The sequence below is a fragment of the Meles meles genome, chromosome 20 (assembly GCF_922984935.1).
Source record: "Meles meles chromosome 20, mMelMel3.1 paternal haplotype, whole genome shotgun sequence".
Classification (NCBI taxonomy): Eukaryota; Metazoa; Chordata; class Mammalia; order Carnivora; family Mustelidae; genus Meles; species Meles meles.
Genome location: NC_060085.1, coordinates 20,557,770 through 20,582,203, shown reverse-complemented (window position 1 = coordinate 20,582,203; position 24,434 = coordinate 20,557,770). Strand labels below are relative to the sequence as shown.

Genomic DNA, 24,434 nt, shown 5'->3' with positions numbered 1-24,434 from the left:
TTCATTCTTTTTGCACAACACCCAGTGCTCCATGCAAAACGTGCCCTCCCCATTACCCACCACCTGTTCCCCCAACCTCCCACCCCTGACCCTTCAAAACCCTCAGGTTGTTTTTCAGAGTCCATAGTCTCTTATGGTTCGCCTCCCCTTCCAAATTTTTTTTTTTATAAACATATAATGTATTTTTATCCCCAGGGGTATAGGTCTGTGAATCGCCAGGTTTACACACTTCACAGCACTCACGATAGCACTTACCCTCCCCAATGTCCATAGCCCCCTCCCCCTCTCCCAATCCCACCTCCCCCCAGCAACCCTCAGTTTGTTTTGTGAGATTAAGAGTCATTTATGGTTTGTCTCCCTCCCAATCCCATCTTGTTTCATTTATTCTTCTCCTATCCCCCTACCCCCCCATGTTGCTTCTCCATGTCCTCATATCAGGGAGATCATATGATAGTTGTCTTTCTCCGATTGACTTATTTCACTAAGCATGATATGCTCTAGTTCCATCCACGTCGTCACAAATGGCATGATTTCATTTCTTTTGATGGCTGCATAGTATTCCATTGTGTATATATACCACATCTGCTTTATCCATTCAGCTGTTGATGGACATCTAGGTTCTTTCCATAGTTTGGCTATTGTAGACATTGCTGCTATAAACATTCGGGTACACGTGCCCCTTCGGATCACTACGTTTGTATCTTTAGGGTAAATACCCAGTAGTGCAATTGCTGGGTCATAGGGTAGTTCTATTTTCAACATTTTGAGGAACCTCCATGCTGTTTTCCAGAGTGGTTACACCAGCTTGCATTCCCACCAACAGTGGAGGAGGGTTCCCCTTTCTCCGCATCCTCGCCAGCATCTGTCATTTCCTGACTTGTTAATTTTAGCCATTCTGACTAGTGTGAGGTGATATCTCATTGTGGTTTTGATTTGTATTTCCCTGATGCCGAGTGACGTGGAGCACTTTTTCATGTGTCTGTTGGCCATCTGGATGTCTTCTTTGCAGAAATGTCTGTTCATGTCCTCTGCCCATTTCTTGATTGGATTGTTTGTTCTTTGGGTGTTGAGTTTGCTAAGTTCCTTATAGATTTTGGATACTAGCCCTTTATCTGATATGTCGTTTGCAAATATCTTCTCCCATTCTGTCAGTTGTCTTTTGGTTTTGTTAACTGTTTCCTTTGCTGTGCAAAATCCCAATAGTTCATTTTTGCCCTTGCTTCCCTTGCCTTTGCCGTTGTTCCTAGGAAGATGTTGCTACAGCTGAGGTCGAAGAGGTTGCTGCCTGCATTCTCCTCAAGGATTTTGATGGATTCCTTTCTCACATTGAGGTCCTTCATCCATTTTGAGTCTATTTTCATGTGTGGTGTAAGGAAGTGGTCCAATTTCATTTTTCTGCATGTGGCTTTCCAATTTTCCCAGCACCATTTATTGAAGAGGCTGTCTTTTTTCCATTGGACATTCTTTCCTGCTTTGTCAAAGATTAGTTGACCATAGAGTTGAGGGTCGATTTCTGGGCTCTCTATTCTGTTCCACTGATCTATGTGTCTGTTTTTCATTCTCAATGGAGAAAAACTGAAAGCTTTTCCACTAAGGTCAGGAACACGGCAGGGATGTCCATTATCACCACTGCTATTCAACATAGTACTAGAAGTCCTAGCCTCAGCAATCAGACAACAAAAAGAAATTAAAGGCATCCAAATTGGTAAAGAAGAAGTCAAACTATCACTCTTCGCAGATGATATGATACTATATGTGGAAAACCCAAAAGACTCCACTCCAAAACTGCTAGAACTTGTACAGGAATTGAGTAAAGTGTCAGGATATAAAATCAATGCACAGAAATCAGTTGCATTTCTGTACACCAACAACAAGACTGAAGAAAGAGAAATTAAGAAGTCAATCCCATTTACAATTGTACCCAAAACTATAAGATACCTAGGAATAAACCTAACCAAAGAGACTAAGAATCTATACATAGAAAATTATAAAGTACTCATGAAAGAAATTGAGGAAGACACAAAAAAATGGAAAAATGTTCCATGCTCCTGGATTGGAAGAATAAATATTGTGAAAATGTCTATGCTACCTAAAGCAATCTACACATTTAATGCAATCCCTATCACAATACCATCCATTTTTTTTCAAAGAAATGGAACAAATAATCCTAAAATTTATATGGGACCAGAAAAGACCTCGAATAGCCAAAGAAATATTGAAAAAGAAAGCCAAAGTTGGTGGCATCACAATTCCGGACTTCAAGCTCTATTACAAAGCTGTCATCATCAAGACAGCATGGTACTGGCACAAGATCCACAGATTATTTAATAGTGTGTTAATTTCTAAGTCTTCAATATTTTCCTGTTGTCTGTTATTGATTTCTAGTTTGTTTCCATTACTGTGAAAGTATCCTTTGTATGATATGAGTTACTGCAAATTTGTTGAGTTTTTCTATGACCCAAGATACTGTCATTCTTGGTGAATGTTCCATGTATGCTTGAAAACAACTGTATTCCAACTTTACTGGATGAAACATTCTAAAACTTCCAATTAGATCCTGATGGTTGGTGGCATTGTTCTGTACTTAACTATCCCTGCTGACTTTTGTCCGTGGTTGTAATCAGTTACTAGGGGAAAGCGTTATAAATCACCAAATATAATGGATGATTTCTCCATTTTCCCTATTCAGTTCTTTCAGGTTTTACTTCATTTATTTTGCAGCTTTGTTCTTTGGTGCATGCATATTTAAAATTGTTATGCCTTCTTGGTGAATTGATCTTCTTACCACTTCATGATGTCCCTTTGTCCCTGGTAGTTTTCTTTAAACTGATGTCAATTTTTTCTTACAGTGATATAATTTTTTAAAGTTATATTTATTTATTTCAGAGAGAGCATGCATAAGCATGGGAGAGGGGCAGAAGAAAAGGGAGAGAGAGAATCTCAAGTAGACTCCCTGCATGGAGCTCAATTCAGGGCTCAATCTCACCACCCTGAGATCATTACCTGAGCTGAAACCAAAAGTCAAATATTTAACCAACTGAACCACCCAGGCACCCCATTTATAGTAATATAAGTAATTTTATTTTTATTTATATTTATTTAAGGAAGAAATAATCCATAATTAATATAACAATCTCTTTTTAATATAGCCATTCAAGCTTTCTTTGAATTAGTGTTTGCATGGTATATATTTTTTCTAATTTTTTTTTTTTATTTTTAAAGATTTTATTTTCAAGTAATCTCTACACCTGACACGGAGCCCGAACTCACAACCCTAAGATACAGAGTCAAGTGTTCCATTGACTGAGCCAGGCGGGCGCCCCCCCAGAATATTTGCCTCGAGGCAAATATTTTTTCTAATTTTTTACCCCCTGTATCATTATATATGAAGTGAGTTTTTTACAGACAACACACAGTTAAGTCCTTTTTATTTATCAACTCTGTAATTTCTTTTTTTTCACATTTTTAAAATTTCTTTTCAGCGTAACAGTAGTCATTGTTTTTGCACCACACCCAGTGCTCCATGCAATACGTGCCCTCCCTATTACCCACCACCTGGTTCCCCAACCTCCCACCCCCCGTCCCTTCAAAATGCTCAGGTTGCTTTTCAGAGTCCATAGGCTCTCATGGTTCATCTTCCCTTCCAATTTCCCTCAACTCCCTTCTCCTCTTCATTTCCCCATGTCCTCCATGTTCTTTGTTATGCTCCACAAATAAGTGAAACCATATGATACTTGACTCTCTCTGCTTGACTTATTTCGCTCAGCATAATCTCTTCCAGTCCCGTCCATGTTGCTACAAAAGTTGGGTATTCATACTTTCTGATGGAGGCATCGTGTATATGGACCACATCTTCCTTATCCATTCGTCCATTGAAGGGCATCTTGGTTCTTTCCACAGCTTGGCAACCGTGGCCATTCTTGCTATAAACATTGGGGTACAGATGGCTCTTCTTTTCACTACATCTGTATCTTTGGGGTAAGTACCCAGTAGTAACTCTGCCAATTTCTATCTTTTTATTATTCATATGTTAGGATTTATATCCACCTTTTAAGTATTTGTTTTTTCCCGCTGTTTCACTTTCCTCTGTTTCCCTTTCTTAATTTCTTGCAAGGCCACTTGAACATTTTGCTATTCTATTTTGGTTTATTTATAGTATTTTTATCATATTGCTTTGTGCAATATTTTTAATGATTTCTCTAGGGATTATAACATATATACATAACTTATTATAGTCTACTAGTCTGAACATCTTACCACTTGAAATAGATTGCAGATATCTTACTATAATTTATGTCCCTTTCCCTCACCACCTTAGATACAACTTCCTTAAATATAACTTCTACATATATTGAGAACTATATCAGTGTTATAATTTTTGCTTTGTATCCTGAAAGACAATTTAAAAACTAAAGAGAATTTACTCTTTCTATTACTTTCTTCCCTCCTCTGCTCCAAGTGTCCTTTCATTACTCTTCCTTTGTGTCTGATAAATTTCCTTTGTAGTTACTATTTTAGAATCAATCCACTGGCAACAAATTTTCTTAGCTTTCCTTTATCTGAAAATATATTTATTTCTCCTTCATTCCTGAAGTATATTTCTCCTGGATACACAAATCTGGCGTAACATCAGGTTTTTTCTTTCAGTGGCCAAAAAATGTTGGACTACCTCCTTGCATCTTCCATAGTTTCTTATGAGAAATCTGTTGTCATTCAAATTGTCAAATTATACCAGTAATATGTCATTTCCCTTTCAAGATTTTTTTTTAGTGGGTAGGGGACTAGGTCAAATAGGTGAAGAGGATTAAGAATGCACTTATCTAGACACTTCTCCAAATAAGACATCAGATGGCCAACAGACACATGAAAAGATGCTCAACATCACTCATTATCAAGAAAATACAAATCAAGTGTTCCCCTTTCTCCACATCTTCTCCTACACTTGTTTACTGTCTTGTTACACTGTTGGTGGGAATGCAAGTTGGTGCAGCCAATTTGGAAAACAGTGTGGAGTTTCCTTAAGAAATTAAAAATAGAGCTACCCTATGACCCAGCAATTGCACGACTGGGTATTTACCCCAAAGATAAAGATGTACTGAAAGAAGGGCCATCTGTACTCCAATGTTCATAGCAGCAATGGCCATAATCATCAAATTGTGGAAAGAGCCAAGATGCCCTTCAACAGACGAATGGATAGAGAAGATATGGTCCATATATACAATGGAATATAATGCGTCCATCTGAAAGGATGAATACCCAACTTCTGTAGCAACATGGACGGGACTGGAAGAGATTATGCTGAGTGAAATAAGTCAAGCAGAGAGAGTCAATTATCATATGGTTTCACTTACTTGTGGAGCAAAAGGAATAACTAGGAGGACATTAGGAGAAGGAAAGGAAAAGTGAATTGGGGGAAAACAGAGGGGAAGATGAACCATGAGAGACCGTGGACTCTGAGAAATAGACTGAGGGTTTTGGAGGGGAGAGGGGTGGGGGGTTAGGTGAGCCTGGTGGTAGGTATTAAGGAGGGCATGTATTGCATGGAGCACTGGGTGTGGTGCATAAACAATGAATCTTGGAACACTGAAAAAATAAAATAAAGTTTAAAAAAAAGAAAATACAAATTGAAACCACAATCAGATACCACCTCACACCTCTCAGAATGGCTAAAATTAACAACACAAGAAACAACAGATGTCTGCAAGGATGCAGAGAAAAGGGAAGCTTTTTGCACTGTAGGTGGGAATGCAAACTGGTACAACCACTCCGGAGAACAGTTTGGAGGTTTCTCAAAAAGTTAAAAATAGAAATGCCCTACGATCCAGCATCTGTACTACTAGGTATTTACCCAAAGGATAAAAAAATACTGATTCAAAGGGGTACATGTGCCCTGATATTTATAGCAGCACTATCAATAATATCCAAACTATGGAGAGAGCCCAAATATCCATCGAATGATGAATGGATAAAGAATATATGGTGTGTGTGTGTGTACACACACATACACACAATGGAATATTAGCCATCACAAAGAATGAAATCTTGTCATTTGCAATGACATGGATGGAGCTAGAGTGTATTATGCTAAGTGAAGTAAGTTAGTCAGAGAAAGACAGATACTATATGACCTCACTCATATGTGGAATTTAAGGGAAAAAAACCCAGATGAACATATGGGAAGGGGAAAAAGAAAAAAAATAGAGAGGGAAAAAAGCCATAAGAGACTATTAATGAGAGAGAACAAACTGAGAATTGATGGAGAGAGGTGGGTAGGACATGGGCTAAATGGGTGATGGGTATTAAAGAGGGCAGTCGTGCTGATGAGCACTAGGTATTGTATATAAGAGATGAATTCTACTCCAGAAACCAATATTGCACTGTATGTTAGCTGAGTAAAATTTAAACAATTTTTTTAAAAAACAGGAAAAGAGTGCACTTATGATAAGCACAGAGTAATGTATAGAATTGTTGTATCATTATCTTATACATCTGAAACTAATCTAACACTATATATTAGTTAAATTGAAATTTAAAAATACATAAAATTTTACAATATATATATACATATACAACATATATATGTATTTAAATACATAAATACAGCAGTGCATATATATAAAGATTTTTTTCTTTTGTTTTAATTTTCAGAAGTTTAACAACAATGTGACTATGCATGGATTTCTTTAGGTTTATCCTGTTTGGAATTCACTCAGCTTCTTGAGTCTGTAGACTTAAGTCTTTTGTCAAATTTGGGAAGATTTAAGCTATTACTTCTTCAAAAAATTTTTAGGTCCAAATTCTGTCCTTACTGTCTAGTGCTCTAATGCCTCAAATATTAGATCTTTTATTGTTGACCCACAGATCTCTGAGGCTAAGCTTATTTTTCCATTTAGTCTCTCTCCATTATTCAGATTGAATAATTTCTATTGATCCATCTTTAAGTTCACTAATTCCTTCCTCTGTTTCTTCCATGCTGCTATTGAGCCTATCCAGTAATTTTTAAATTTTGGTTACCGTATTTTTCAGTTCTAAAATTTTCATTGGATTCTTTATGTTTTCTACTTCTATTGCTGCAGTTTACTATGTTTTCATTTGTTTCAAGTGTGTCTCTAATTGCTTGGTGGAGCAATTTTACAAAAACAGCTTTAAGATTCTTGCTGATGATTCCAACATCTGTGTCATTTTAAAATTGGCATCTGTTGATTATCTTATTTTATTAGAGTTGAGATTTTCCTGATTTTTCATATGTGAAATAAATTTGGTCTGTATACTGGACATTTTAAGTATTATCCTATGATATTCTGATTCCTATTTAAATCTTCTACTTTAAAGGTGGTCAATCTGCTTCAGTTCAGAATGTAATGATAGGCTTACTTTTGTGGGCTGTAATTTAAATGTCAGTTTAGTATATAAAGTCCTTCCAGTGCTCTCCTGGTTTCCACCATTAGTGTGTTACCTAGATAGCAGAACTCCACTTTACTTATACTCAGCATGGATTTGGGTGGAGAGAAGCACTGCCACATTTCAGCAGGGCAAGGATGAAAAACAGGGTACTCTTCACATCGTGTGCTAGAGAGGGGTACTGTCTCATTAATGGGGAGGGGGTGAGAGTCAGTCCTGCCTACAGGTTCAGCTGGAGAGGGACCCCCTTATTATTATAAGGGAAGTGGAAATCAAGAGTTCTAACCACAGGATCCTCTGTAGAGGGATGCTTCTTCCTTACTTCAGAGCACAGGAGGAAGCCCACAGAACTCTGCAAAATAAGGGCATCACCTTGTTAACACTGGGTAGTTGTAAACTCCAGAGTCCCACCCACATGCTCTGCTGGGGAAGGTGCCACCTTGCAAGTGCTGGGTGAAGTTGCAGTCAGAATCTTCCTGCAGGCCCCACTGAAGAAAGGCACCACCTCATTACTGAAGTGGGGAGGGGTAGAAGTCAAGAGTTTGGCCTGAGGCTCCACTGGAGAGGGACATCTTGTTACTGAAGGTGTGAGGAAAAGTGGGTATGTAAGATGGGAGTCCTGGTCACCAATTCAACTACTGTAATGCCCGTTTGGGTGGGTACAAGGGAGTGCAGCTTTTATTGCAATGTTCTGTAGAGAACAGAAAGGATAACTTAAAGGGTTTCTGTCGATCCTTTTGTAGTTCATAAGCATGAAGATAAGGTGTTCACACAGTTGTATGACATGTGCTTCACTCAAACCTTGTTATGTCTGCACCCCGTCCGACGTGGAGGAAAAAGGTTTCTGTCTTGCTGCACCATCCTTTGCCTAAAAAGGGTTTTTTTTGGGTGCTTTTTTGTTTGCACCTATTAGTATTTCCAGGTGGTGGGCTTCTCCAGAGCCCGAGCCATAGTATATGGGAGGCAAGAAAAAACAATCTGGGAATTCATTCAGTCCTTGAGTTCAGAAGTCCCTAGTCACTCCACTTTCTTTTCCTTTACTTTCAGAGTTTTCTGGTAGATGACTTATGTGTTTTGTCCAGGATTTTTGCTGCAATTAGTAAGAGGAGTATAACAGAATGTGCCTATTCCATCTTGATGAAATAACAGAACCCAAACTTTGTCACTTATCTCCAGCCCAGATTTTGTGTGTCCTATCGCTCTCTACTCCAAGTTTCCAGAGGACATGGACCACATTTTTATTAATCTTTCTATTAATTGTGGGCTTAGCAAACCGTGTCCTATATGGCATATTCTTTAAGCTTAGTGACTATAAGAATCTGTTGATAAAACTTCTTGGCCTTTACCCACCTTTATGGTCACAATGAAACTCTTAAGTTTGTTCATTCATTCAGAAAACACCTGTTTTATGAAAGCTTCTCAGGCGACAGCAGTGAGTAAGACAGCTAAAATCCCTAATGTTATTCTACTGACTGGGATAGGGTAGAGGGACTGGAGGCATATGAATAATGTGCTCTCTTCAGACTGAACAACACTCAGTGTACTATGTTTCAGTTAATATTAGGAACATACTTTGAAAAGTTGCAAATATTCAGAAATCTAAAAATTTGTAATTGGCATATGTAAGATAATTTTTTCCACTTTTCTAATGGAACTTTAACGATCTAGTAAGCCAATTATCAATACTTACCACATAGAGTTGTTTCCACAGACTGGCCCATTCTTGTAGAGTTGCTGTAACCTCAGTCACAATAGAATCTTCAAGTGGAACCACAGTTTCATACTGCCTAGAACCAGAGCCACAACAACAGCCACATTATCTTTGATAAAATACCAGAATCCTATCTACTGACCTTTTCAATGTGTGTAACTGAAAGTTAAGTTCATGCAAACATAAATGAGAGCAATAACCAACTGACTGAAGATTCTTTTGCCATAATATAGTGCAATAGTGTAAATGAACTGAATTCATGAAAAAACACCTGAGTTTTGCTATGTAAGTCCTTAATTTTACTTTTAGAAATACTGTCTTTAAAACAGACTTTTTAAAAGACCATTTTGAGCCTTTTTCTTTAAAGAAAGACCATATATCACCCATGTCTTGCTTAAATTAATTTTTTAAATTATTTGTGTCCTTTAACATTTACTAGTAATGCAAATTATCTCATGATCTTGACATAAAAGATCTAATGGAAATGGGGGAGGGAGGGAAACCAGACACTGGTTTTTGAAACATTTTATAAACTCTCCCTTATACTAGTATTGTATATTGTATATTGCTTTCTTAAAAAATTGTGTCAGTAGAGGAATTCTGGGTCTGATAGAGGAATTCTGATCCTCCTAAGGATCAGAAAGTTACGGGGATTCCCTCAGTCTACTCCATAAGCAGCATCTACTATGGTGCGAGTCCCTGTGTTAAACTGCCAAGGATTTATCAGTGAACAAAAGTGGACAGTGTCCCTATCTTCAGAGAGCTCTTGCTCTGGACAGAGAATCAACAAATAATCACAACATACAGATATGAACAGTGATGAATCTAAGAAGGAAATTAAAGTGTAAAATCAGTGATTTTAACTGGGGGACATGATTTAAAAAGAAAAGGGATCAATGAAATCTTCTCTAAACAAGTGTTAAGGTCAAAAAGATGCAAAAAGTTCATGGCAAGAAATGTGTGTCGGGAGGAAGAGAAACAGGTATGGTGCCACCTGCAGAGGAAACAGTATACAAGAAGCCACTGAAATGGGAAAGAATTTCACATAAACAAGAACTTTAAAAAGGCTGGACTCTGAGAAACAAACTGAGGGTTTTGGAGGGGAGGGGTTGGGGGGCTAGGCGAGCCTGGTGGTGGGTATTATGGAGGGCATGTATTGCATGGAGCACTGGGTGTGGTGCATAAACAATGAATCTTGGAACATTGAAAAAATTAAAATAAATGGAGCACTGGGTGTTGTGCAAAAAGAATGAATACTGTTACGCTGAAAAAATAAATAAAATGGAAAAAAAATTAAAAAGGCTGGTAACACTGAGGCCAGCTCTCACAAGGCCTTTTCAAATGATACTAAATGTCCCAGATCTTAACTCAAGTAAAATGAATGAAAAGGTATTGAAAGGTTGTTCAAAGTACGAGCATGACTTGATAAATTTTTACAATGTCTATGTCAATTGTGAGGGATAATGAAATACTCTCTGGACTAAAAATTTATATACTGGTATGCTAATGTGATTGAAACACAATAATTCTTATTTGTTAGCCAGAGCCAACAACTTGGAAATAGCAAAAGAAGTTTATTTCACAAAATTCGCATTATGTATTATGTCTTTGCACAGGAAGAAGCTGACAAACCACCATTCAGAGATGACTCAGTGCATTAATATTGACTGTCAATGAATATATGTTACTTGATGATCTTTTATAGCATTATTGTTTTATTTTGTCTGCTTTATTCCAGCAGATGAAAACAATCTTCTCGGACTGATTTCAGAGCACTATCCATATTCATCAAATTTATAAGCTGATTAAAATAAAAGTTTTCATCAAGTGCTTGTTAAGAGTAAAGAGTGATACATTTTTTCCTTGTGCCAAGAGCATCCAAGGTAGTAATTCCTAGATTCAGCTTTACCAATTATTTCAAGTACTACTATAATAGTTTTGAAATGAATTGTTTACTTTAATTTTTTAAAAAACAATTAAGTCATACTGAACTTCTCAGATGGAGAGTAAGCCAATGACAAAAGCCAGATCTGAAAAAAAGTAAGTCTTAATGACTTCCCAGACAAAAATGAATGAGAAGATATCCTTTATTTCTTCAAACTACTGGATAACTAATATAAACATTAATTTCTGAAATTATTTTTATATACTATGTATTAAGAGAGCTACAAAGATAACTAGGAGATTTATAGAAACAATCAGGGAGATCACAATCCTAATAACAAAACCTAAATGTAAAGCACAAATAGGTGCTGTGTGACATCAACTTTAAGTTCTAATGCAGCTTGGAAGGAAAAGGTTCGCTTTTACCTGATGATCAGATAGAGCTTCCCGAAGGAAGTGATGCTCCTAAAGAAAGCTTAGCTTTGAAAGGCAAAGAGATGGATAGAGAGGCTCTAATAAGCTATGAAGAAAGGTACAGAAAAAATAATGAGTAAGAAGTATTAAAGAGGATTCATGTTGAGAACATGGGAAACTGAAAAGACAGAAAGGTGTTGTCAAGGCAGGGATAAGAGATTTAAATTTGACCCTATGAAAATAGTCATGGGACATGTTATAAGAGTGTTGTGTTTTAGTAGAATTAACACAGAAATGACATATGGTATAAAGTGGAAAGTTTCATCTATCACACATTCAGCTATATTAAATAGGGAGATCCATGGGAAATTTGCAATGTTCCTATTTTAAAATTGTAAGGCTTTGGACTCATCTCAGTTTAATTAATCTAAGTTGAAACTAAAACTGACTTATTTTTCTTAGATCATAATACACAATCAATATTCTAAAAACTTTAGAAATTCAGATATAGTATTATTACAAACATATTGTCCAACAGGCCAAGTAAAAAAAACAACAACAAAACAACAACAACAACAACAACAACAACAAAACTGCTACTGTACCTCACTGGGAACTATGGCTTTTAGCAAGCTCTAGGGCTAAAGATATTGGGCCTAAAGCAGTCCCTTCCTCCCTTCAGTCTAAGGTCAGGATTTGCCAAAGCCCCAATATAGCTATGGAGAAGGAGATCTAAAATGCTCTTGTAGCACTTTGTTCTACATGGGGCCTTGGGAGCAGGCAGAGGACCTGCATAAGCACTAGACAGATGTGCTCAGAGGGAGAGAAGGAAGGAAAAAACAAAATCTCTCACTTCTAAAAATCAAAATTCTAAAACATATGAAAATATAATGATCAAGATTTTAAAATAATCTTAAAAAATCAAGGAAAAGTATGAAACACAAGCAAGCACCAATAAAGCAAGAGCCAATGAATATGCAAAAGAACTAGAAATTTTCCAAAAAAAAAAAAAATGTATTATGAACAAAGTGTCTATTGATGACTGAAGAGAATAATGAAATGTAGCATGCATATATAAGGGAATATTATTCAACATTTAAAATAAATGAAATCTTTTAAAATGATTTTATTTATTTATTCATGAGACAGAGGGGCAGAGGTCAAGAAGCAGGCTCCGAGCAGAGCAGGGAGCCTGATGCAGGACTTGATCCCAGGACCCCAGGATCATGACCTGAGCTGAAGGCAGACACTCAACGAACTGAGCCACCCTGGCACCCCAAAATAAATGAAATTTTGATACATGCTACAACATGGATGAGCTTTGAAAATGCTATGCTAAGTAAAATAAGCCAGACACAAAAGGGCAAATATTGCATGATTCCATTACATGAGGTACATAGAATAGGAAAATTCACAGATAGATAGAAATATTTATCTATAGATAGAGAGTTAGAAAGAAGAACAATTCTCAGGGACTGAAGGAAGGGGAAAATGGGGAGTTACCTGTTTAAGAGGTACAGAGTCCTTGTTCGGGATGATGAAAAATTCTGGAATTGAATACTCATGATGGCTGCACAACACTATGAATATACTTAATGCCACTGGATTATACTCTTAAAAATGGTTAAAATGTTAACTTTTGGGGGGGTGCCTGGGTGGTTCAGTGGGTTAAAGCCTCTGCCTTCAGCTCAGGTCATGATCCCGGGGTCCTGGGATCGAGCCCCACATTGGACTCTGCTCGGCAGGGAGCTTGCTTCCCCCTCTCTCTATCTGCCTGTCTCTCTGCCTACTTGTGATCTCTCTCTCTGTCAAATAAACAAATAAAATCTTTTAAAAAATGTTAACTTCTTTGTTATGAATATTTTACCATTATTTTTAAGATGTAAAAAAATAATAGCAGTGGAGGCGAACCATAAGAGACTATGGACTCTGAAAAACAACCTGAGGGTTTTGAAGGGTCAGGGGTGGGAGGTTGGGGCAACCTGAGGGTTTTGAAGGGTCAGGGGTGGGAGGTTGGGGGAACAGGTGGTGGGTAATGGGGAGGGCACGTTTTGCATGGAGCACTGGGTGTTGTGCAAAAAGAATGAATACTGTTACACTGAAAAAATAAATAAAATGAAATAAAAAGAGAAAAAAAATAAAAAAAAATAAAAAGACCTCTAAAAAAAAAATAATAGCAGTGGAAAAAAAATAACAAATCTCAACAGAAAGAATACACGCTGGACAGAGTTCAAGAGAAAATAAGTAGCAAGGTAATAATGAAAAAAAAATCACTCTAGAATGCAGGGTAGAGCAAAAAAGTAACCCAAAGTATGAAAGAGTACTTAAGAGACATGAGGGAGAAGTGAAAGAATTCCAAACTACTCTTTTTTTTTTATTTGTTTATTTTCAGCGAAAGAGTGTTCATTGTTTTTGCACCACACCCAGTGCTCCATGCAGTATGTGCCCTCCCTATTACCCACCACCTGGTTCCTCAACCTCCCACTCCCCAGCCCCTTCAAAACCCTCTGGTTGTTTTTCAGAGTCCATAGTCTCTCATGGTTCATCTCCCCTTCCAGTTTCCCCCAAACTACTCTTAACAGGATTCCCGGGAGAAAAGAATTGCAGCATTAGAGAAAATTGTGATTTTCTTTTCCTTAGCTCTCCAGCATTGTAACCCCCTTCATTTGAAAAAAAAAAAAAAAAACAAAAAAACAAAAAAAAAACAACCCAAATGTAAAGACAGAGTTGCCTTCCACTACATAAGCAGAAAAAAACAGATACTTGATTTCTCAGCCTCTCTATGACTATGGTAGAGGCTTATAACCTGAGCTCCATCTACCCCAGACTTAGAAAGGAAAACCAATTACCCAAAGCAGCAGAGACTACAAAGAAACCAACTTGGTGGTAGCTACAGTCAGTTTCCTGAGGCAGCAGACCTATGGAAGCGTTCAGTTTTAAGATGGTGAGGGACTGGAGGAGGCAGAATTAAATATGGTAGTTAGGATAGGTCTCACTGAGATTTGAGAGAAGACCTGAAGGAAGTAACAAACAGAGTCTTAGCCAGGCATAGTACTCCAAGCATAGGAAAACAGCATGGAAAAAACCTTAAGGCAGAAGCAAACTTCATTTGTTTGAATAAAAGCAAGGAAGCCAATGTAATTGAAGCCAAATGAGAAACAGGTAGAGTAAAAGGAGTGAAGACAGGTCATATAAACTCGTAAACCTTTCTAAGAACTTTGGTTTTTACCCTGAGTTAGATAGGAGTCACTGGGAAGTTTTAAACATAGGAGTAACATAATCTAACTTCTATTTTTAATTTTTATTATTTTTATTTTTTTTCCATTTTATTTATTTTTTTCAGCGTAACAGTATTCATTGTTTTTGCACAACACCCAGTGCTCCATGCAAAACGTGCCCTCTCTATTACCCACCACCTGTTCCCCCAACCTCCCACCCCTGACCCTTATTTTCATTTTTTATTGTGTTATGTTAGTCACCATACAATACACCATGAGTTTTTTTAAAATTACTCTGGCAGGGGCGCCTGGGTGGCTCAGTGGTTTAAGCTGCTGCCTTCGGCTCAGGTCATGATCTCAGGGTCCTGGGATCGAGCCCCACATCGGGCTCTCTGCTCGGCAGGAAGCCTGCTTCCTCCTCTCTCTCTGCCTGCCTCTCTGCCTACTTGTGATCTCTCTCTCTGTCAAATAAATAAATAAAAAATCTTTAAAAAAAAAAAATTACTCTGGCAGCTATGTCAAGAATAACCTGTAAGGGGACATGGGTAGAAGAGGGAGAACAGTTAGAAGACAGTGAAGTAATATAAGAAAGAAAGCATAATAATATAAAAGTCCCTACTTTCTTCCATATCACACTGTGATAAGTTAGGACATAAACTTGCCCTTCTCTCTCTCAGCTGTCTAGTGCTGTACAATGCACTTGGCACCCCATAAACCTTGAGATGCTCAAGTCCTTCATATTGTTCTTTGGCAGCTGATTATCAATAATTCTTCCAATATTTCCATCATGAGCATCATTACTGATTCCCTTCCTATTCCCTCTCTCATCTATCTAACCACTTCAAGTCCTCAAATCCCCAACCAGTAATGACAAGTTTCCTAGAATACATGCAATAGAAATCCATACAACTATAAGCAAAGTCTGAGGTTGAATTTGAGAGTAGTTTGCTAAACAAACCAACAATGATATCAAAGACCAAAAAAAGGGGGGGGCGGCAAGGATAAAAGGATGTCTTGGCCTACATGATCAAAAGAAAGAAACCTTCTGGGTACTGCTGACTTACTGATTCTCCCTTTAACTCTATTTTAAACGAAGAGCTAAGTAAATCTAGCAGATGAGGAATGGATAGAACAGATGATTTGATTTATTCTGTAGCATCTAATTGGAAGGATCATCTCTAGTCAGAAAACCAGGGCTGCAGAAAGCTACATGCTCACTTTACTGATGTTCTGGATAAGATTTTAGATAGGGTGGTTGGTGGTTCAGTTGGTTAAGCCTCTGACTCTGGATTTCAGCTCAGGTCATGATCTCAGGGTAGTGGGATTGAGCCCCGAATTAGGCTCCATGCTCAGCATGGAGTCTGCTTCTTTCTCTCTTTCCCTCTGCCCCTCTATTCTCTTTCTTTTGCTTGCTCTCACTCTCTCTCAAATAAATAAATAAATTTTTAAAAATAAGTGTTCAGAGTAATCTTTTCTTTCAGTTTTGGCACTCAAAGCCCAAAGCCAAACTCTAGTTTTGATCCTAATGATTGCTGGATTGCAAGATCAGTTGAATTTAAAGCTTTTCCATAAATATGAAGATAAAAGGCTGGCTACTGACTTGGAAAGAATCGTAGAGATAAAAGTATAACAAGGGATAACTAAAAAGGACCTAAGTGTCGCCCTTACTGAACACTTTGCAGTAGATAAAGGCCCTCCTTCTCTACTGAAGAGGGTATCCTTGCCTTCCTTAAAGGCTTATAGATTGGCTCACCTAAATTAGTTATCTTTCAAAGGAAGCCAATTTTCTTTATGCCCTTATTCCCAACCCCAGTGTCCCATGAATTCAATCTGTTTCCTTCCCCAGCTTTCCCACTATGAATGTGGTAAAAGGCACAGCATCTGTCACAGGCTTAACTCCACAGACTTTCCCTCATAAAGACTGATATGGTATAACAAATGTTGAATCAGAATGCGACAGTAGCATTGGGTAATGCTGAGACTCTAATATAGTACCATATCCAAGTGGATTAGCCGACACAATTTGGCAAGTTTATTACACTGGACCCCATTCAACATAAAAGGGATGGAATTTGTTTCTCTGCCTTCTTTATCTCTGGAAAAATGACCTTCAGTAGACTACTGAATACCTTATTTGTCATCATGTTAATGTGTATAAAATTCAAATATGAGCAAGGACATCACTTGAAATAAAAGAAGTAAAATAATAGACTGGTGCCCACAGGATTCACTGATACTACCAATTACTTCATCACCCAGAACACTGGACTATGTAGAATATATCCTATATTCTATACAGTTCACTTTTTAGAGTGAACTCTAAAAGAATTCACTATCTTTCTTTTTAAAGACTGGGGTACTATTCACATGATGTGATAAATGCTCTAAACCAAGAACAAATATACCTATGTTTCTCCCAAAGACAGAATACATCGGTTGAGAAAGAAGAGGTAGTGATGGAGGGGGCACTTCTCACTCTCAAACCTGATGACTCACTTGCAAAATTTTAGTTTCCAATCCCTTGAGGACTTTCAACTGCTGACTTAGAATCTAAGTGAAACATGAATAAACCAGATGAGAACATGATTCAATTACACTGAATCTGAGATTACCATGAGGCCATTTCAGTTTTAGGTTCTTCCTGCCACTGCATGTGTAGCGGTGGGGGAAAGGCTGTTTAGGTATTGGCTGTTGTGTTTAAATTTTGTTAGTCCTCAAAGAAGAAGCAGGTTTATTGCAGCATGCAGAAGTGTGGAAAAGCACAGATGGAACCAAAGGGATCCACAAGGAGGATCCTAATAACTGCATACTCTGTGGTAAAAGCTAATGAAGAAAACTATAACATCCCTCATCATATGGAACTACCAAGGGCCCAAAAGCTTAGCTGTGGTACTAGCTAAAGTGAAAAGATCATAAAATTGGTAGTAAAAAAAGGAGCTAATTAATGAAAATTAATACCTATAACCAGGTAGAGAAACATCTGTATCATCTATTATATATTATTCCTATTGTATATATATCATATATATTTATAAATTTTACCTCATTCTTGTCTTCCTTCTTCCTTTCTCACCTATTTTTTTAAATTTTTTTAAAAAGATTTTATTTATTTGACAGACACAGATCACAAGTAGGCAGAGAAGCAGGCAGAGAGAGAGAGGAGGAAGAAGTCTCCCTGCTGAGCAGAGAGCCCGACTCAGGGCTCGATCCTAGGACCCTGGAACCATGACCTGAGCCGAAGGCAGAGGCTTTAACCCACTGAGGCACCCAGGAGCCTCTCTCACCTATTTTTAAAGGGAGTGGTGTGGTGATGAGGTTTAACCTACACTACAGTCCACAAATTACAGAAAAGCAAAACAAAAACATTACATAGCTAAAAGAGAATATTCTAGAGATTATCAATTTGGAAACATATATTAACTATAAAACCTTGTATAATATAGCTAAAGTATTACACAGAGGGAATTCCATAATCTCCAATTCCAGAATTAGAAAGACTAAATATAAATTCACTAAGTGTCCAAACTGACAAAAATTTTTAAAATTGTTTAATTTTAAAAAAAAGAGGTGAACAAAAAATGGAAACTAGAAAATATTATTTATGAAAACTTAAAGCATGTTAATGAAATAGAAAACAATGAGAGACAATAGGGAGACTCTCCAACATAAATTCTTTGCTAAATCAAACCAGACAAATTTCAGAAAGAAATAATCATATGAAAATAAATTTTAAGAACTTAAACTCAACACACACCAAACAGATAATCATGTCAAAAAATGGGCAGAAGATATGAACAGACACTTCTCCAATGAAGACATACAAATGGCTAGCAGACACATAAAAAAATGTTCATCATCACTAGCCATCAGGGAAATGCAAATTAAAATCACATGGAGATACCACCTTACACCAGTTAGAATGGCCAAAATTAGCAAGACAGGAAACAACATGTGTTGGAGAGGCTGTGGAGAAAGGGGAACCCTCTTACACTGTTGGTGGGAATGCAAGTTGGTGCAGCCACTTTGGAGAACAGTGTGGAGATTCCTCAAGAAATTAAGAATAGAGCTTCCCTATGACCCTGCAATTGCACTATTGGGTATTTACCCCAAAGATACAGATGTGGTGAAAAGAAGGGCCATCTGTACCCCAATGTTTATAGCAGCAATGGCCACGGTCGTCAAACTGTGGAAGGAACCAAGATGCCCTTCAACGGATGAATGGATAAGGAAGATGTGGTCCATATACACGATGGAGTATTATGCCTCTATCAGAAAAGATGAATACCCAACTTTTGTAGCAACATGGACGGGACTGGAAGAGATTATGCTGAGTGAAATAAGTCAAGCAGAGAGAGTCAAGTATCATATGGTTTCACTTATTTGTGGAGCATAACAAAGAACATGGAGGACATGGGGAGACGGAGAGGAGAAAGGTGTTGAGGGAAATTGGAAGGGGAGGTGAACTTTGAGAGACTATGGACTCTGAAAAACAACCTGAGGGTTTTGAAGGGGCGGAGGGTAGGAGATTGGGGGAGTCAGGTGGTGGGTATTAAGGAGGGCACATATTGCATGGAGCACTGGGTGTGGTGCAAAAACAATGAACACTGTTACGCTGAAAATAAACAAATAAAAAAAAATAATGCTAAAAAAAAACAATGAATACCGTTACACTGAAAAGAAATTTTTTTTAATTTTATTTTTTTTTCTCATTTTATTTATTTTTTCAGCGTAACAGTATTCATTCTTTTTGCACAACACCCAGTGCTCCATGCAAAACGTGCCCTCCCCATTACCCACCACCTGTTCCCCCAACCTCCCACCCCTGACCCTTCAAAACCCTCAGGTTGCCCCAACCTCCCACCCCTGACCCTTCAAAACCCTCAGGTTGTTTTTCAGAGTCCATAGTCTCTTATGGTTTTATTTGTTTATTTACAGCATAACAGTGTTCATTGTTTTGGCATCACACCCAGTGCTCCATGCAGTACGTGCCCTCCCTATTACCTACCACCTGGTTCCTCAACCTCCCACCCCCCCGCCCCTTCAAAACCCTCTGGTTGTTTTTCAGAGTCCATAGTCTCTAATGGTTCATCTCCCCTTCCAGTTTCCCTCAACTCCCTCTCCTCTCCATCTCCCCATGTCCTCCATGTTATTTGTTATGCTCCACAAATAAGTGAGACCATATGATACTTGACTCTCTCTGCTTGACTTATTTCACTCAGCATAATCTCTTCCAGTCCCATCCATGTTGCTACAAAAGTTGGGTATTCATCCTTTCTGATGGAGGCATAATACTCCATTGTGTATATGGACCACATCTTCCTTATCCATTCATCCACTGAAGAGCATCTTGGTTCTTTCCACAGTTTGGCGACCGTGGCCATTGCTGCTGTAAACATTGGGGTAGAGATGGCCCTCCTTTTCACTACATCTGTATCTTTGGGGTAAATACCCAGCAGTGCAATTGCAGGGTCATAGGGAAGCTCTATTCTTAACTTCTTCAGGAATCTCCATACTGTTCTCCAAAGTGGCTGCACTAACTTGCATTCCCACCAACAGTGTAAGAGGGTTCCCCTTTCTCCACATCCTCTCCAACACATGTTGTTTCCTGTCTTGCTAATTTTGGCCATTCTAACTGGTGTGAGGTGGTATCTCAATGTGGTTTTAATTTGAATCTCCCTGATGGCTAGTGATGATGAACTTTTTTTCATGTGTCTGATAGCCATTTGTATGTCTTCATTGGAGAAGTGTCTGTTCATATCTTCTGCCCATTTTTTGATATGATTCTCTGTTTTGTGTGTGTTGAGTTTGAGAAGTTCTTTATAGATCCTGGATATCAACCTTTTGTCTGTACTGTCATTTGCAAATATCTTCTCCCATTCCGTGGGTTGCCTTTTTGTTTTGTTGACTGTTTCCTTTGCTGTGCAGAAGCTTTTGATTGAAAAGAAATTTTTTAAAAAGGCACAAAAATAATAATAGTATAAAAGAAGGGACATAATCATAAATTGCAGTAAAAAGTTTAAAATATACCAAGAGAAGGATAAAAACTGTATGATCATTTCAATAGATGCAGAAAAATCATTTAACAAAATATAACATCTATTCATGATTTAAAACTCTCAACAAAGTAGGTTTAAAGAAAATATACCTCAAAATAATAAGGGAAGACTTTATATGAAAACCCATAGCTAATATCATCCTCAATGGGGGAAAACTGGGAGCGTTTCCCCTAAGATCAGGAACAAGAGAGAAGCATGTCCTTGCTCACCACTTTTATTCAAATAGTGTGGGAAGTCCTAGCCACAGCAGTCAGACAACAAAAAGAAAAGGCATCCACATCAGTAAGGAAGAAGTCAAATTTTCAATATTTGCAGATGACATGATACTATACATAGAAAACCCAGAATATTCCACATAAAAATAGCTAGTACACACAAATTCAGTAAAAGCTGTAGAATACAAAATCAACATATAGAAATTTACTGCATTTCTATACACCAACAATGAAGCAGAGAAAGAGAAATCAAGGAATCAATCCCATTTACAATGGCACCAAAAGCCATAAGATACTTAAGAATAAACCAAACCATTATTTTTCTGCCCCTCTCTCTCTTCTCCTTCTTAGATTACCACAGGCATATATTAGTCCAAGAGAATGATTCCATAAACTCTGTAGGCTTTGTTCATTTCTTTTCATTCATTTTTCTTTTCTGACTGTATATTTTCAAGTGACTTATCTTTGAGTTCACAGATCTTCTGTTTGATCAAGTCTGTTATTGGCAGTTACAGTTTTTATTTTGTTCACTGTATACTTCAGGTCTAGGATTTTGTTCTTTTTTATGAGTTCTATCTCTTTGTTGAAACTCCCGTTTTGTTCATTTATTCTTTTCCTGATTTTAATATCCATCTATGTTCTCTTGTAGCTACTGAGCTTCCTTAAAATAATTATGTTTAATTCCTTTTCAGACAATTTATAGATCTCTATTTCTTTTAGGGTGGTAAGTGGAAAATTAATGTACTTCCTTGATGATGTCATATTTCCTTATTTTCTCATTCCCTGAAATTTTGCATTGCTGTTTTTTATTCAAAGAAGTTACCTTCTCCAGTCTTTACTGAGGGCCCTCAGAAGAGAAATGCCTTACTAGTCAGTCCAAGAGTAAATTCTGAAGCTCTCTCAGATCTTTTCAATGTATGCTCTTGCTCCACATCTCTGATTCCCTCTTTAGTGAGAACGAAGTCTGTATGCCTTCTCTTGATGTCACAAAGCCAGGCCAGGTGCTGACTGACAATTTCTCATTTATTTCCTTTACAGCAATACCCTAAAATGGTCGAGTTGTGTGCCTTCTCCTGATCCTACAGAGCTTATCGGGCTTTCTGCAGAATTACAAGCCATATTCAAAGGCTTGCAACTCACCATTCATGGGGCACATGTGATAAAGGTGATTACAGGAAGGGTGGGTAAGACATCCAGAACATTTTAAGTGTCCCTGGGCCAGTTGGAAGAATCTGTAGGAAAATGTTCCCACTGGCTCATGGGCAGGCTTCTTTGTAGGAGTCTCTAAAGTGGTTAGTTAGTCAGATCTGTGGTCCTTTGATGATTCCTGAGCCCTGGTTGCTATGAGTCCCCATATCTCTTACCTGCTCCCCACCTCTCTCAACCACTTGCTGATTACCTCAGGATCCTAGGTATAGTGAGAGGAAAAAATGGGTCTCTAGAGCAGCATCCTACCTGATTGGAAAGCCAAGTACTCATTCACTATGCTCTCTCATTTCCCCCTGTGGGAAATTATAGGCCAAGTGAATCTCTCTTGGCAATGAGCTCATGACACCTTTTTGACAGATGATACAGGTAAAGTTAAACTGTTCTTACCCTCTTCAGTGCAACTATTCTCAGATTTTTTTTGCTTCAACAATGTGCTAACATTTCTTCAGTGGAATCACAGCAATGCAGAAATGGAAAAGAGTGTAAAACTTCAAGAGTAGCATCCTGAAAATAATGTCCATTATCTAAGTTCTGCATCCAGATTCCACAACGGTAATCTTGTCCATAGCTGGTTGTCAAGATTGATGTTTCTGTGAGGAGATGGTAGAAAACTCCTATTCCACTGCTTTGCTTGTCACCCTTCAAGTCCAGATATTTTTACAAGCAAGTTTTATCAGCTCTTTAAAGCTTAGTCTCTACATTAACTTTTTCAAAGCCTAGAAATAGTGTCAAGTTTACTAGATTCATTCTATTAATTAATCTTTATACCAAAACTAGCCAAGGATATTATAAGAAAAGAAAATCATAAACAAATCTCATATGTATAAAGAGAAGAAACTATGTTAAAGATAATATAGGAAAATGAAATGTAGTAGTATGCTAAAAGTATTAAGACCATGAAAAATGTATCCTAAGATATAGCACTTTTAGAGTAGAATTGTTGATATATCCTTAATGTTGCCTCAAAGTTTTCAATGTCATTTTCCAGAAGCCTTTCATACTGTCTTAAAAATAGTTAGCTTAAATCAGTACTGATTTAATCAAATGCTTTTTTGCATCTATTACATCTACGGCATGCCCACAACCCAACCTCTGCCATTCTGCCACTCTCCTGATAATGTGAATGTCAAAAAGAACAACGCTGGTTTGGAAAACAGTGTAAAACTTCATGAGTTGCACCCAAAAGAGACTGTTTATTAAATCCTGCATCCAGATTTATAGAACTATTTCAGCTTTTATCCTTTCTGAAAACTGGTACCTTAGCTTTTCCTTTCATTCTGTGAACTACCTTAAATCTTTCCAATCATTTTTAAGGGCAATTATTTTAATTTCTATTTCTAGGTCAACTACTCTTTTCTTTAAATTTCTTTTCAGTGTAACAGAATTGATTGTTTATGCACCACACCCAGTGCTCCATGCAATACGTGCCCTCCATAAAACACACCACCTGGCTCCCCGAACCTCCCATCCCCCGCCCCTTCAAAACCCTCAGATTGTTTTTTAGAGTCCATAGTCTCTAATGGTTCATCTCCCCTTCCAATTTCCCTCAACACCTTTCTCCTCTCCATCTCCCCATGTCCTCCATGTTATTTCTTATGCTCCGCAAATAAGTGAAACCATATGATACTTGACTCTCTCTGCTTGACTTATTTCACTCAGCATAATCTCTTCCAGTCCCGTCCATGTTGCTACAAAAGTTGGGTATTCATCTTTTCTGATGGAGGCATAATACTCCATCGTGTATATGGACCACATCTTCCTTATCCATTCATCCATTGAAGGGCATCTTGGTTCCCTCCACAGTTTGGCGACCGTGGCCATTGCTGCTATAAACATTGGGGTACAGATGGCCCTTCTTTTCACCACATCTGTATCTTTGGCGTAAATATCCAATAGTGCAATTGCAGGGTCACAGGGAAGCTCTGCTTTTAATTTCTTTTTTTTTTTTAAAGATTATTTATTTGACAGATAGAGATTACAAGTAGGCAGAGAGAGAGAGGAGGAAGCAGGCTCCCAGCCAAGCAGAGAGCCCGATGTGGGGCTCGATCCCAGGACCCTGGGATCATGACCTGAGCTGAAGGCAGAGGCTTTAACCCGCTGAGCCGCCCAGGCGCCCCTGCTTTTAATTTCTTGAGGAATCTCCACACTGTTCTCCAAAGTGGCTGCACCGACTTGCATTCCCACCAACAGTGTAAGAGGGTTCCCCTTTCTCCACAGCCTCTCCAAGACATGTTGTTTCCTGTCTTGCTAATTTTGGCCATTCTAACTGGTGTAAGGTGGTATCTCCATGTGATTTTAATTTGCATTTCCCTGATGGCTAGTGATG

General features: G+C 38.0%; 1 protein-coding gene and 1 pseudogene across 7 annotated transcripts in view; one reads left to right on the top strand and one right to left on the bottom strand.

Moving 5' to 3' along the window:
* DOCK3 (dedicator of cytokinesis 3) overlaps positions 1-24,434 on the bottom strand; it is a 608,703-nt gene that overhangs the window by 326,617 nt on the left and 257,652 nt on the right. For all 7 annotated transcript variants that reach the window (XM_045990868.1, XM_045990865.1, XM_045990867.1 and 4 more), the window contains exon 5: positions 9,092-9,188. In XM_045990868.1, coding sequence (XP_045846824.1) covers positions 9,092-9,188 — 97 coding nt within the window. The remainder of the gene's footprint in view (positions 1-9,091; positions 9,189-24,434) is intronic.
* On the top strand, positions 8,133-8,229 carry LOC123933308 (annotated as a pseudogene).